Source organism: Perognathus longimembris, chromosome 2 (assembly GCF_023159225.1).
Source record: "Perognathus longimembris pacificus isolate PPM17 chromosome 2, ASM2315922v1, whole genome shotgun sequence".
Lineage (NCBI taxonomy): Eukaryota > Metazoa > Chordata > Mammalia > Rodentia > Heteromyidae > Perognathus > Perognathus longimembris.
In genome coordinates, this window is record NC_063162.1 from 140,016,975 (window position 1) to 140,030,788 (window position 13,814).

General features: G+C 42.0%; 1 protein-coding gene across 4 annotated transcripts in view; it reads left to right on the forward strand.

Annotated features, from left to right (window-relative positions):
• The window catches only part of Cald1 (caldesmon 1), a 183,283-nt gene that overhangs the window by 101,173 nt on the left and 68,296 nt on the right, over positions 1 to 13,814 (forward strand). The window contains exon 1 of one of the 4 annotated variants that reach the window (XM_048340261.1): positions 7,925 to 8,258. The exons of the other annotated variants lie outside the window; for them this stretch is intronic. Within the exon in view, the coding sequence (XP_048196218.1) occupies positions 8,209 to 8,258 (50 nt within the window). The 5' untranslated portion in view covers positions 7,925 to 8,208. Of the gene's footprint in view, positions 1 to 7,924; positions 8,259 to 13,814 lie in introns of those variants that run through there. 4 annotated transcript variants of the gene reach the window in all.

Here is a 13,814-nt window from a genome sequence, read left to right on the forward strand (position 1 = left end):
TAAAATTGATTAAAACTCCCAGGTTTCAATAAGATCTTAGTAAGTAGACTATGTGTCCGGTGCTAGTGGCTCACACCTTTAATCCTAGCTACCCAGGAGGCTGAGATGTGAAGATTGCAATGTGGAGCTAACCAAGAAGGAAAGTCTGAAAGATGCTCACCTCCAATTAATCACCAGAAATCCAGAAGTGGAGCATTGCCCAGGCTCCGAGTTCAAGACCCTGGACCAACATACACAGAAAAAGATAAAGTAGACTAAGTCATTGGAACAAAAGAATTTAAACAGAAAATGGAAGTCTTGGAAGTAGGAGTGTGGCTTAAGTGGCAGAGAGCCAGTCTTGAGTGAAAAATATATAAATAAAATCCAAGTGAGACCACGAATTCATGAGTTCAAGCCCTAGTTCTGGCACCAAGATAAAGAAAAGAGAAGAAAATGTGAGCTTTGTAGCCAGTTAGCTTGGAGGGATTGACTCATATATTATAATACTTATTTCTCAGATACATGCAGACAAGTGTAGACTCAAACTTCCTCTTCTTCCTTCCGAAGGTGATAAATTGCAAAGAAATAAAGGCAAATTTGGGAGTGGGGTGGGGGAACTTCACAGAAGGAGGGGCCAGGAACTAGTTCTTAAAGATTTGCTGGAATTCAGAGAAGCAAAGGGAATAAAGAATTCTGACACAAGGAGAAAGGCAAGCTCTGACAGAGAAGGGTAGAGAACAACATGAACTATCTGGCAGAGGGTAACAGATGGAATGGATCACTCCTCTGACCACGCACTCGTCTTAGGACAGCTGTCTGGGAGCACCACTCTGATTGAAGATGTGTGTTTAAGTGCCACCGTGGAGACAGCTAGAGATCAGGCAATCCTCCTGGGGAAGAATTGGCATGGCAGGGCTGGGGCTTGAGACAGGGGCTTGAAAAGAAGAGAGCACCCTCTTTTTAATAGAGTAAAAGCAAACCTGCATTTTACCACACCAAGTACAGAAACACTCCCACCCTGTTTCACCCCAGGACCAAGGGCTCACCCTGGTAGCCTTTGTTGTAATGTTCCCTGGGGGCGGGGGAGGGGAGGGAGAAGGAAGACTTTAAAGGATGAACTCCCACAGAAGTGGATTGGACCCACCAGAAGAGGCCAGAGAATAGCTACTTTGGAGTGAAGGAGAAGCAGCTACCCCTGTAGACCACAACTGTGCTTATTATTTGCAAAGTCTTCTTTCTTAAACTAGATAGCAAATGCATAGATGCACACAGAACTTCTAGTTCATTATGTTTGTCAAAGTTCAGACAAACATGTAATAAATTTAAAAGAAAAAAAAAAAGGCACAGAGTCCTTATAGCTATTCTCATCTCCTGGGTCAGAATTTGCTCATGGATGTCAGTAGGATCACATTATTAATAAAGCAACTCTTCAAGCTATCTGCTTTAGCAGATAAAACAACCTCCAATTAAACAACCCCTCTGTCTATGTGGAGTGTCTCACACAAATTCAACTACTATGTGCCGTTTCTGTGGCTCCTGTTGCTTGGTCCTTCCCTCCTTCTGCTAAAAGTTATTTTACAGAGAATAGTCCACTCAACTTTTCTGGAGCCCATCTTGTGAATTTGAATCAAAGACATTACTACATCGTGCCACCTGGTGGTACTTTTGGAGGCACCAAAGTGGCCCTGCAATCTTCTTAGTCCTATCAGATTCGGAAACTTTAAAAGCAGAAATATCACTTATGTAAGTAGAGACAGCGACTCTTCCCTCTGTGTTACCCTTTGTCACCTGGGCCCCAAAGTTTGGCCTATAAACAATACAGACCATGTGAGAACAGTTTCAGCATCCCTCTCCTCCCGGGCACAGATGTGCTGCAATGGGGCTGGACAAAGACCGTTGTACTGTGTGAAATGGGAAAGAAACAAGTTCCCCAGGCCTTTGTGCAGATGGGCTGCCTTGCTACTCGCCAGGGTTTATCTCAACAACATATATAACTAAATGTGAGCTCTGGCTACCACTTATTTTCCCAATTTCAGTCATCTACAGAGGAAAAAAAAAATACCTGGGTCAAGACCATTATTTGCTCCTTATGAAGCCAAGTATATTAATTGGTTTATGTAACACATATTACAGAGGAGGGGAAGGGAACCGACATTTCTCCATGTTAAGACACCCCAGGCACTATATACTAACTGGGGAAAGAAGGGGGCCACAAATATGAACAGGATTTCATTGCCTTCTTCAGAGAGCTCAGGGACTCATAATGGAACATGGAACTATTAGTACGATTTAGCACTTTGAATTCTGAGCTGTGGCAAATTAATAATTAGATTGCTCAGGTATTAAAATTCAGATCGGTTCAGGCAGGGGCTATTTGAAATATTTATCCTCTCTCTCTTTGTGAAATCAATCCTTGTTTTTCTGTTTCCTTTTTAAGTTACCAAGAATTTAAACAAGAAAAATATAATACAGATTTTCCTAAAAGAATGTAAAGCATGTGACCCTGAAAACAGTATGGAGTTTGGGTGTTAAAGGTGAACCACAATAACCACAGTAACAGCTTTATGGGCAAATGCTGGACATTGACTAAGCAACACATTAGGAAAAATTAAAATCTGATTTAGCCCCAAAGTGGATGACCTCAGATGACCTCTGACGGAGATGGTATCATGAGTGAGCCAATGATGTTAGAAGGTGATTGCAGAACCAGGCAGGCAGCTCTGGGATTTCATCCAGGCCATTCAGTTGTGGTCATGCCTTTGCTATGTTCAATTTTGGTTTCTTGCTTGAAGAGCTGCTGCTACATTTCCGGCTCATATTAAAAGAATAGAAAATAAGGCATTGACATTTAGCTTGGAAAAGACAAGGGCGAAGGATGACTTAATAACTGTGGCTCTGCTAGAGCCACAACAGGAAGTTGTTTCAGCAATAGGAAGTCTAACTTCATAACAGAACCAATGGAGCACAAGAAAAATTAGACCCTGGGGTCTTGATCAGTCTGGCTCACCTTTTGAAGTAGCTTTTGCTTTATTGTTCTCAGGGTACTGTTCACTGTCTAGAATGTATTGAGATGTCGGCATGTATCTTAGCTCCCTTTGAGACTGCTCTTCTTACATTTGAGATTCCCCCTCTCCCTCATAGCACTTACTGCAATGACCTGTTTGTGGCAATCACATTGAGTGGGAATTTTGAAAAGGAACAGGGCTGGGTGTTGGTGGCTCATACCTATAGTCCTAGCTACTCAAGAAGCTGAGATCTGGGGATCACAGGTTCAAAGCCAGCTTGAGCAGAAAAGTCACTTATTTACAATTAAACACACACACATACACACACACACATACACGGGAATGAAACTGTGGTTCAAATGGTAGAGCACCAGTCTTGAGCACAAAAGCTCAAGGACAACGCCTAGGTCCTGAGTTCAAGCCCTAGGAGTACTAGCATACACAACAAGAAGGAACATTCTGGAATGAAGATGTATGGCCATCACTATAAGAGTACGAAGAGAGTTGTTGCAATCTGTGTTACAAGCCTAAAGACAGGTAGCTCCAAGGGTAATTAAGAAAATGGTGCCAGTACCGGCTACAAGAAGTCTAACTGGAAGGCAAAAGAAGAGGGTGACTCTTGCTTTCCACAGCAGCCCCTACATTCCTCCATACCACCCCAAGTAGACACAAGAGAGCTACAAAGACATAATGGGAGGGGAAGAGAAGCTACTGGAAGACAGAAGGCAGGAGAATAGAAGGAATCTGTCATTTCTTCAGAAAGAGACACAGAAAAGAAGTAGGTTTCTTAGAACTATTAAAATGCACTATCGGGGGCAGTTTGACAATAGAGTAAAGCAAACCAGCTTCAGAATCAGAGTAAGGTGGGGTGGGGATTGTGATTGCATTAAGACTATACAGATCCCCCGGAAAGCAGGAAAGGGGCTCTGCCTGCAAAGATGTAGTTAACCCCCTTTAACTTGCATTCCTAGACACATCTTGGGAAGCCACTCTCGAGGCAAGATTTTTGCCTTCCCCCAAGGCTAGAGAGTCTGTGAATTACTTCATATGAAAATTCATAATTTAGGGGATATGGCCTAGTGGCAAGAGTGCTTGCCTCGTATACATGAGGCCCTGGGTTCAATTCCCCAGCACCACATATACAGAAAAAGGCCAGAAGTGGCGCTGTGGCTCAAGTGGCAGAGTGCTAGCCTTGAGCAAAAAGAAGCCAGGGACAGTGCTCAGGCCTTGAGTTCAAGCCCCAGGACTGGTCAAGAAAATTCATAATTTAAAGGTTCCCCATCAAATTACTCAAATGGTTGCTCCCATGTATGTAGATTTTCAGAGTTTCTGTAGAAATGGACACGTGCACAGGCATGGATCTACGTGTGCGTGCATATATACACGCATGTGTATGAGTGCATTTGCATGCATTTGGTGTGTGTGTGTGTGCTTTAAATGCATTAAGGTAGTACTCAGCACTTCCCACATGCCTCTCTCTTCCCCAGGGAATTGCTCCGAAGTAGAAGCTGTTCTTAAACAACTCTTGCAGACTGTAAAAAAAAAAAAAAAGTCTGGAACCGATCATGTAGTCCAGTCTCCTACCTCCACGAAGTCAAGTTATTTTTTTTAATATCACATTTTATTAATAAAAGACCACCCTGTGGTGAGAACCGCTCCTTTCTATCAAACTGACCTCCATCAAACCTTCTCAGCTCAGAAATCGCTTTGATGAAAACTTAAACAATGAGGTATCCAGAAATGAAAAGATACTCAAAAGTATTTCTGAGAGTAGTAGCCTGGGCTCTTTTTCCATAGTCAAAGTCCTGAGAGATCATCAAACTATGACACCTACAATCTTGCTAAAGGATAGTGGGCCAGGTTGTTTATGATGCCACTGAATGGTGAACAGTTCGGGTCCATCCTCAGAGATGTCAGTTCTGAAAGCTGGGCACGGCATTTCCCAGTCTCCACCAACTGTGAGAACACATGTACCTGCATACAATACTGTGCATAGCAACCTGTCAACTGCTCTTCCTAATTCTTCTCCCTTTGCTCCTCCAGCCTCAGTCACTATCTCGCCACGGACTGATAGCCCTAGTCCAGCTCCGAGCTCCTGATGATGATTTGCTTATTATCTCCCTGCCTAGAATGTGCCTGTCCTCGGCCCTATGCTCTGCCTAGTCTCTGCTGGTGTCTGCCTCATGTCCAATACTCATGTTTCTCTTTATGAACCCCAGGTCCGTACCTGACTAGCAGGTCGTTTGTACTCCAACACCAGAGAGCACTAAAGACAGCTATCCCCTCCCCCACTGCACTGAATCAATAACAAGGGGATAGGTGGAAAATGTGCACCAAGTTTCCCCTTCTGTGGCCACAACTAGGAAGGGAGCTGGATGGCTCGATAAGCTTCATTCAGCTGCCCATTAGCAAGCCTCTAGCAGGTACATTTTAGCATATGAGCAGGTGTTTACTGCCGTGTGTGTGTGTGTGTGTGTGTGTGTGTGTGTGTGTGTGTAAGAAAGAGAGAAAAGAGACCCAGAAAGGAAGAGAGAAAAAGAGCCAGAAAGAGAGCGACCCTGAGAGAGACCCAGAGAGAAAAACAGAAAGACACAGAGAAACAGCGGGAGGGAGAAACAGACAGACTACTATCCCAGAAGAAACACAGGATTTTTTTCCCCTCTGCTATTCCATTTTATAAGCCAGTTGTGAATGTGTCCAACTCTGTGTGCCATCTCAAAATTGGAGAGGGGAGGGAGACAGGGAGGAAGCAATTAGGAGGTAACATTTTTTCCCAAGATCAGATGAGTCTCAGAAGCAAGTATGTTCATTTACCAGTGCTGCTGTAATAGATAAGCACAAACTTAGTGACTTACAGCAACACAAACTTATTATGAACAGGTCTCTAGATATGCCTGGGCTAAAATCAGGGTTTTGATAAGGACAGCATTCCTTGCTGGAGGCTCTAAAGGAGAATGCATTTCCTGCCTTTTTACCTCCCTGCGTCTCCCGCATTCCTGGGCTCTTGGCCTTTTTTCTACGTCTTCAAAGAAGGCAAAGTTACATCCCTAACCTTTCTCCTATACCCTTCCCTCCCTCTGATTACAGTCACAAAAATTTTTTTCAGAGTATAAAAACATACATGATTAGAGTGAACAAGCCTTGATAATTCAGGGTAGCCCCCTATTTCAATGACTTCAGTTCAATCACAGCTTCAAACTCTCTCAGGCCAAGTAACATATTCTTAGGTTTTAGAGATTAGGCTATAAACATCTTTAGGGAAATTTTTATTCTGCTTACACCAACAAACCGTGGAATTTTACAAAGAATTGGAGGGATTAAAATGGATAAAGTTTGGTAGAAAAAAATGAGCAGCACAATGAAGGCCTCAATACATTTTTTTTTTTCTTGGCTCAGAAGTGATTAACTAAAGACAAGTCAGTATTTAAATCAGTATTGTGAAAGCATGTGTATCTCAAAGTCTTTCTGAGTGTTATTTTCTCTGCTCGATGTATACTGAGTGATAACATATAATCAATGAAACACTTAAATATATGTATACATCAGAATACATGGAGATAATTAACTTTGGCATTCACTAGACTGTATTTACTCTAAAAATTATGACTTTGAGGACAGTCCAATACTTATCTATATGTCTGTATCTATCTGTCTATCTGTCTATTGATCTACTTTTGTGGCCTTGTAATAATGGCTTAAACTCAGTGCCTATACTCTATCCTTAGCTTTTTCGCTCAAAGCTGTCACTCTACCACTTGAACCATGGCTCCACTTTCTGGCATTTTGGTGGATAATTGGATATTAGAATCTCACTGATTTTCCCATCTAGTCTGGTTTCAAACTGTGATCTCAGCCTCCTGAGTAGCTAGGATTACAGGCACGATTCTCCAGCTCCCAGCAAAGCCCAATATTTAAGCATGTTCCTACCTAGTTTAAGTGGATGGCATTTGACCTAATTGAATTAAACGTCTTTAACTGAGCATTACAGCAGCTGGAAGATACCGGGCAAGCATTGGGAAAGCTGTTTGTCGGTGTCTCAGTGTGTGAGGTAAAACCATCCGTCTCAAACATCTCTTTTATTTTGTGAATTCGGTTCTTAACGTGTGAGATCGGATGCTTCTCTGGTTAGAGTACACTCTAACCTTGTGTACAGATCTTAGTTGTTCTCATTTGAAGAAAGCTAGTCCAATAAGTAGCCGGGTTCTCCAACACCACTGCACTTTAGAGAGATGCAGAAATTTATTCATAACTCAATCCAAGATAGGGTGTCATCACCAGACAGCATCAACAACACCCCCTCACGAGGGGCTGGGATTCGGCTGCTTTCCAAGCTTTGCTGACCAGTCCCTTTGCCAGGAGTGGCTGGTGAGATCACCAGATGGACCCGCTGTTCCAGCCAGCTCCCAGGCTGGCTACTGCCCTCCTCGCTCAGAGGACTGATTCGAAGAGCAGACACCCTGTACAGTGCCACCCACCACTGAGCAAGACCATATCCCTCGGTTCTTCCCATTTCCTTCGCATTCTCAGGCCCTGTATCATTTCCTAGATAAAAGGGATAAGAGGAGTTTCTCAGATTTGAATTCTCAGTAGGAACTGTTTGCTTTGGAAGCCACTTACACCAATGCTAATTGAGACCAGAGACCAGAAGGAGGGCCTGAGAACAGCACCCGGATGAACTTTTCAGTGGGCTGATTTCTGTTGATCTTGTCACAACTGGGATGTGTATTCATGTACTAACACCACCATCAATTGTTTTTTCAAAGGCTGAGCATAGACATTAACATCTTTCCCTTTGGCTTGCTTTGGAATCGTTATTTATTCCACATAGTTAAGCACCTCAAGTCTTTATTAGCAAAGCTGCTGAGTATCCTGGTCCTTACAACTCAGCTTTGTGAGTCTAGAAATCTCTGAGCAATCAGCTGCCCTTCACATCTAAAGTTGATGGGGCTTCTATTAGAGAGATTACAGTAAAAACTAACAATCAGCTCTCTGATGATCCCACGTGGAGGGAAAGGGTGGGGAGGAGTAGATTTGGCTGAGGACAAGCCCAGACTTTCGTCACTGGGACAGACCAAAGTGTTAACACAAAGGGAAGACACTGGAGCATCCTGCCCTCTGCATTTCAGCCACAGATAGCATGGCCTGTCGGCGGGTCTGGCCCACACCCTGACCTCGTGGCCAGGTCCCCCTACCTCGCTGCCTGCACCCCTGGCCAGCTGCAGACATGCTTCCATCGGGGTCTCCAGGAAGACGCAGCCTGGCCGCGCTCTCCCAGTGAGTCTACACTGAAAGAAAGGAAAGAGTTTTTTTCTTTCCTTTCCTCTCTTTCTCTTTCTTACTTTTTCTAACAATAGAATTGTTTATATATATATGTATATATGTTTATATATACATGTATATAATTGTGGGAGTGGGAAGAGGAAAGAGACACAGGAGAGAAAGGAAATCTGTTAGAATGTAACTTTCAATCCAGCCTGAAACTTTTGGGTTTTCATTGCTGGGGTGGTTCTGATCCAGTGATTTTCTTCTTCTTCCCATGTTTATGGTACCTTAGCAAGCATTTATGGGTTTCTCTCTTGCAAATACCAATCTATAGCGCATTGTGTTGCTGAAGATCTGCTGTTAATTTAGACCTGAGCCTTTTGCCTCAGAGTGAACCATTTGCAGGACTCAGAGATTTCACTAAGCCATACTTGCCCAATCCCTAAAGTAAACAGCCCAAAGCCCTCAGTCCCTCTGACTGAAAGCAACAAGACCTTTAGCATATGCTATTGATCAGGGACATTTTCAGATAAAACACTTGTGGAATTCCAGGATCCCAGGATCCCCAAATCCTGGAATGTGAAAGCCAGAAAGGGCCCTCTTAAGATTGTTCGATTCAGTGTTCATTCCTTCCTCCCAGGGGGAAACAAGAACCCAAAGGAGTAACTTGACTTACCCAAAGTGAGACAACCATCAGCAAGTAGGGAAATGGTGTCTTGTGAGCTGGGTAGGTGAGGGTCGTTTTCACACTGGTGTTTACAGAGCTGGAGAAACTTGTAAGGGAGCATGGGAAAAGGTACTGCGCAAGAGTAAGAACACCAAATGGCCTTTCAGTAAGTCCTTCCCATTTCTGAGCATTTTGGCCCGGATTCAGAATGGCAATTGTTGTTGCAGTTGTTCTAGGGTTTGTGCAACAGCTTAATCAAATAAACAGAAGAACTCAATGGGAGCAGGGCGGGGGGGGGGGGGGGTTCTAAAAATGGAGACCCGGGTCTATAATATTCGCTGATTCGATAACCAAGAAAATGTGCTCGTTGCACTCTTTTTTTGAAGTCAAATTTAATCTGATAAGGAATCCTCTTATGTACAGGAGATATGCTGATTAAATAGGTTAAATCTAGTTAAATAGACCCAGAGCTCTGAATCTCCACTGCCTTAGCCATTTGCAGTCTATTGCATGCTTCCATCTCACTTTCACACCCACCCACACCCACACATATATACACATCTCCCAACCCGACCACGCCACCCCTCAGCTATCTCCTACACCATTTCCCTGGAATGCAAGATCTCCATGGAAAGCTTCCGAGACCACAGGCCTTGTTTAATGCATTCATTACAGATGAGGAAACCATGGCGCATGGAAAGAACACAGCTTCCTGGGGTCTCACAGCTGGTCAGCAACCAAGCGTGGAAGGCCAGGGGGGAAAAAAAATCCTATTTCTCTGTCTGTCTCCCTCCTCACCCTTCTCTGTCTTTCAACACCTGGTCTGGGGTCTTTTTCTATTCCATACATGCCTGTGGTTCTCTCAATGTACTTTCTCCATATTTCTCTCCCTCTTCCCCACTTACTCTTGTCACTTCCTGAGTTTCAACAGTGATTGCCTCCCACCTGGATGACTATCATTTCCTCCCATCTGGTCCCTGGCCTCAGTCTTAGCCCATTTTCTGATCTCATCCTCAGCCCACTCTATTTCCCCCTCCGAGGAGAAATCTCACTATCCTTAACACATCATTCAAATTCTCCAGAGCCTGCCTCCGCTGTTTCTATCCTCATCTCTCCTGCTACAGCAAAATCCCGTCAGTCACCACTCCTAAACGCATCATACACAGACTACACTCATCTTTGGGCTCACTCCTTTCCCTACATGGGAATTAACTACTCCTACTTTCTATGTCTGCTTCCATCAAGTCTTGATCAAATGCTACTTTCTCTCCTAAACCTTCCTCAGTTCTTCTCTTCCCTCCTCTGATAACCTATGCCATTTTTTCTGTTACCTTGTATCAAAGTTAGTAGAGAACATGTCATTTTCCCCTAGAAGATGGTAATCTACTCAAAGACAAAAGAAACTATTTTGAATCTTTGAATCTTCAGCATGCAGAATGACATTGACACTACTTTTTTTTTTTAATCTTTAGTTCTCCCATTATGGAAGAAATTCAACTTATTTCATGCAAGTTTCTACTTTTCATTTCAGCCTTTGAACATAGGAAAGTGCCTGTACCTTTAGCTTTCCAAGAAGTACTAGGTTAAATGCAAAACCAGGAGCCTAGCAAATGAATTAGAAATTCCTATTTGATAATTTATCCCCATTTCATCACCTGCAGAGCAAGATTGGCAGTGGGTTTTTTGTTTTGTTTTGTTTTGTTTTATGAGGCACAGTAAAATTCCTGAATGCTAAGACCTACACAGGACCATGTTATTTTCTGGAGCAGGTGTGAATAGCTATTGAGTTCTTTAGACTTCAAAGCAAATTGAAGTTTGGTAAAATCACTGAGCGATTTTTTTCTCTTATAACTCAATATTTTCACTGCTACTTTTATCATATTGCCAAAGCCATAATGAAGTTTACTTGAATCAAGATTTGGGGCTTCCTGTAAATATTTATTTTACTCAAGTAAGAGTTACATTTCTTATAAAGAAATATGCTTTCATATATCCTCTTGATGAAAGTTCAAAAGTTTTGTTCTTGTGTCACATTTTCTAACAAATGTGGTAGGCCATATAAAATTTAAAGCCATGTAATCAAAGAAATGGGGAAAATTACTTTCACTCCACTATTATCTGAGGGAAGTAATTAAAAATGCTACAGAGAAACAAATAAATGGCATAATTTTATAAGATTCTATGGGGGGGGAACAGAAGAAACACATTCAGGAATATTTAGATTTGTTAAAAACAAATAATAACAATAACAAACAAAAAACTATACAAGTGCTTGGTTTATGCACTATAGTCTGGAACTTTCCAGGCTGAATTTATAAATAATAATGGAAATTATAGCTTTCCTTTTTGTTCAAAATCCAGAGTATAGTGCATTTGAAATATTTTTCCAATTGCTGAGATATAGTGTTGTTATAGCATACTTTTTAAATCATGCTGTAAAATGATGGTATTTCAGAGAACAAGACCCCATCCCTTAATGGGTCCCCTTGTTATGTGATGTCTGCTGATTTCTTACTGCTTTTGTCACTTTTAGTAGCTGGTAGTGTACCTCTGTCTAATAGCCAACATATCAGGAAAGCTACCAGGTAGAATTATGTTCTAAGTGAAAATCAGTAGTCCCACTAGTGGGGGCTTCTCTCTTACAAAGCAAAAGGTACATATATTTTGTGACTGCTGGTTTTTGAACAAAACTGACCTCTTTTTTTTTTTTTTTTTGCTCATGCTCTGTTCAAAAATAGGTATCTGTGGCCCTTTATCTGGTAAAGGATAAAAATACTAAGGTTTGTAGATGAAAATATAAGAGAGCATGGCAGAAAACTGACTGTGCTTTGCCAGTTAGTTACTGAGGATATTGCTGAAGTGTGCTTGAGGAAATGTTCTTGACCTTCTATGCCAGTCTTCCCTGTGAATGGCCAGATGAACACACCAGCTATCCAACGGTCACCAATGATGCTGTTGAGATCACATTTGCCTTTTTCCCACTCTTTACTCAGCCTGTGGGTCTCTGCAATGAGCCCTCGCTTTTTGCTGCTTATCATATCCCTGGGACTTGTTCACACTGGCTTTGTAGTGTCAGATCTAGCAGCAGGGAGAAGAACAGAACACAGGAGAGGAATTCTGTTGCCTTCTGCAAGCTGACTCACCCCTGACATTTCTAACTGGACAGTAAAGATGAATTCCCTGCAGAAATACAGCTAACTGCAGATCTCAGTACTAGCTTCCAACCTTTGTTGGGATTTCAAAGGTGGCTGTTGGACTGAGATCCCAGCCACCACGTGTCATGGCGTTTGAAGTTCCAGAAACAAATGAAACTTTTGGAAACAGTTCTTCATAAATGTAGTCCTGCCTGGATTTATTTCCCAGCCTAATTGAATTTTTAAGGGGCGTCTTAAAAGAAATCTGTAAACCTTACTTGGTTCCATCTATTCATTCAGCAAATATCCATTGAGGGTTTCCTACCTTAGTCTTGCTGCACTCCACATGAAGAACATGAAAAAAGGTCAAGCTCAGGCTCGGGCCTAGAGCTTAGCTCATCTTTCAACTATGAGACACTGCTTATGTCTTTTTCAGCCATCCCCTCCCTACACCCGACACATATACATTCCTCAGCACTGTTTAAGGCTATGGCTTCCATCAGAACAGCATGGACCCAGACTTAGCATTATCTAATTGATGTTCTCAATCTTCTTTTCTTCTCTGAAAGAAATACATTTTACACTGTCACCTAGTACACACACACACACACACACACACACACACACACACACCACATATATGGAACAAAACATTCTCAGTCTTCACTCCTGTGTATGATCTTCTCCAAAATCTTCCATAGGATTCTTTTTTACTTTAAAAATGCTCCTACTAAATAGGTGTGTGTGTGTGCGTGCATGTGCGCACGTGTGCACATGTGTGCATGACTATGTATGTACTGGTACTAGGTGCTTGAACTCCAGGCCTTGAGTTCTCACTTGTTTTTTTTTACTCATATCTGTTGCTCTACCTCTTGAGCCACACTTCCACTTCCAGCTTTTTGCTGATTAATTGGAGATAAGTTCTCAATTCTCAAATCTCAGCCTCCTGAATAGCTAGAATTCTAGCTACCTGATTTTTTAATTGGATTAAATATTAGAACTTACAGAAGAGACTTCATAAATGGAAAACAAGTCACAAACTGAAATTTGAAAACCAGTGACCGTCTCAATGATCATTGTTCCTCTGGTCCCTGTCTTTAGGCTAGCTTAGGAAACTCTGTTATCTGGTGACTCATCCAGGCTATTAGATACAGAAGTCAGCCCTGTGATTAAAGGGAATGGTTTTGGGGTGGGAATCTGAAGGTCTAGATTCTGTTCTAGTTCCTTCTATAATCATTATTTCTTCAGCACAGCTATAAAAAAGATACTAGCCAGGCATCGGTGGTTTATACCCATAATCCTCACTGCTCAAGAGGCTGAGTGAGATCTGAGGGTTGGAGTTTGATGCCAGCCCAAGAAGGAGACTCTTATCTCCAATTAACAGAACAAAAAAATCTAGAAACACAACTGTGGCTCAAATGGTAGAGTACTAAGCCTTGAGCAAGAAGCTCAAGGAAAGTACCCAGGCCTTAAACTCAATCCCAAGGACCAGCACCAAAAAAAAAGAAAAATAAAACCAAAACACCAAAGCAACAGCAACATTAAAAAACCTTCAGATACTAATGCTTGTCTTAGCAAGAACATCCATCCAAAGTGTCAAAATAGATGGAAAAATATTATATACAAAACCTATGTAAGTTATCATTACATAATTTCATTTCTCCAAATTAAAATTTAATATTAGAGGAATAAGTTGGACAGACCATATGTTCTTAATAGAGCAGCGCAAGAATCCTTAAACAGGCTACACTATGATGCAACTTCCTA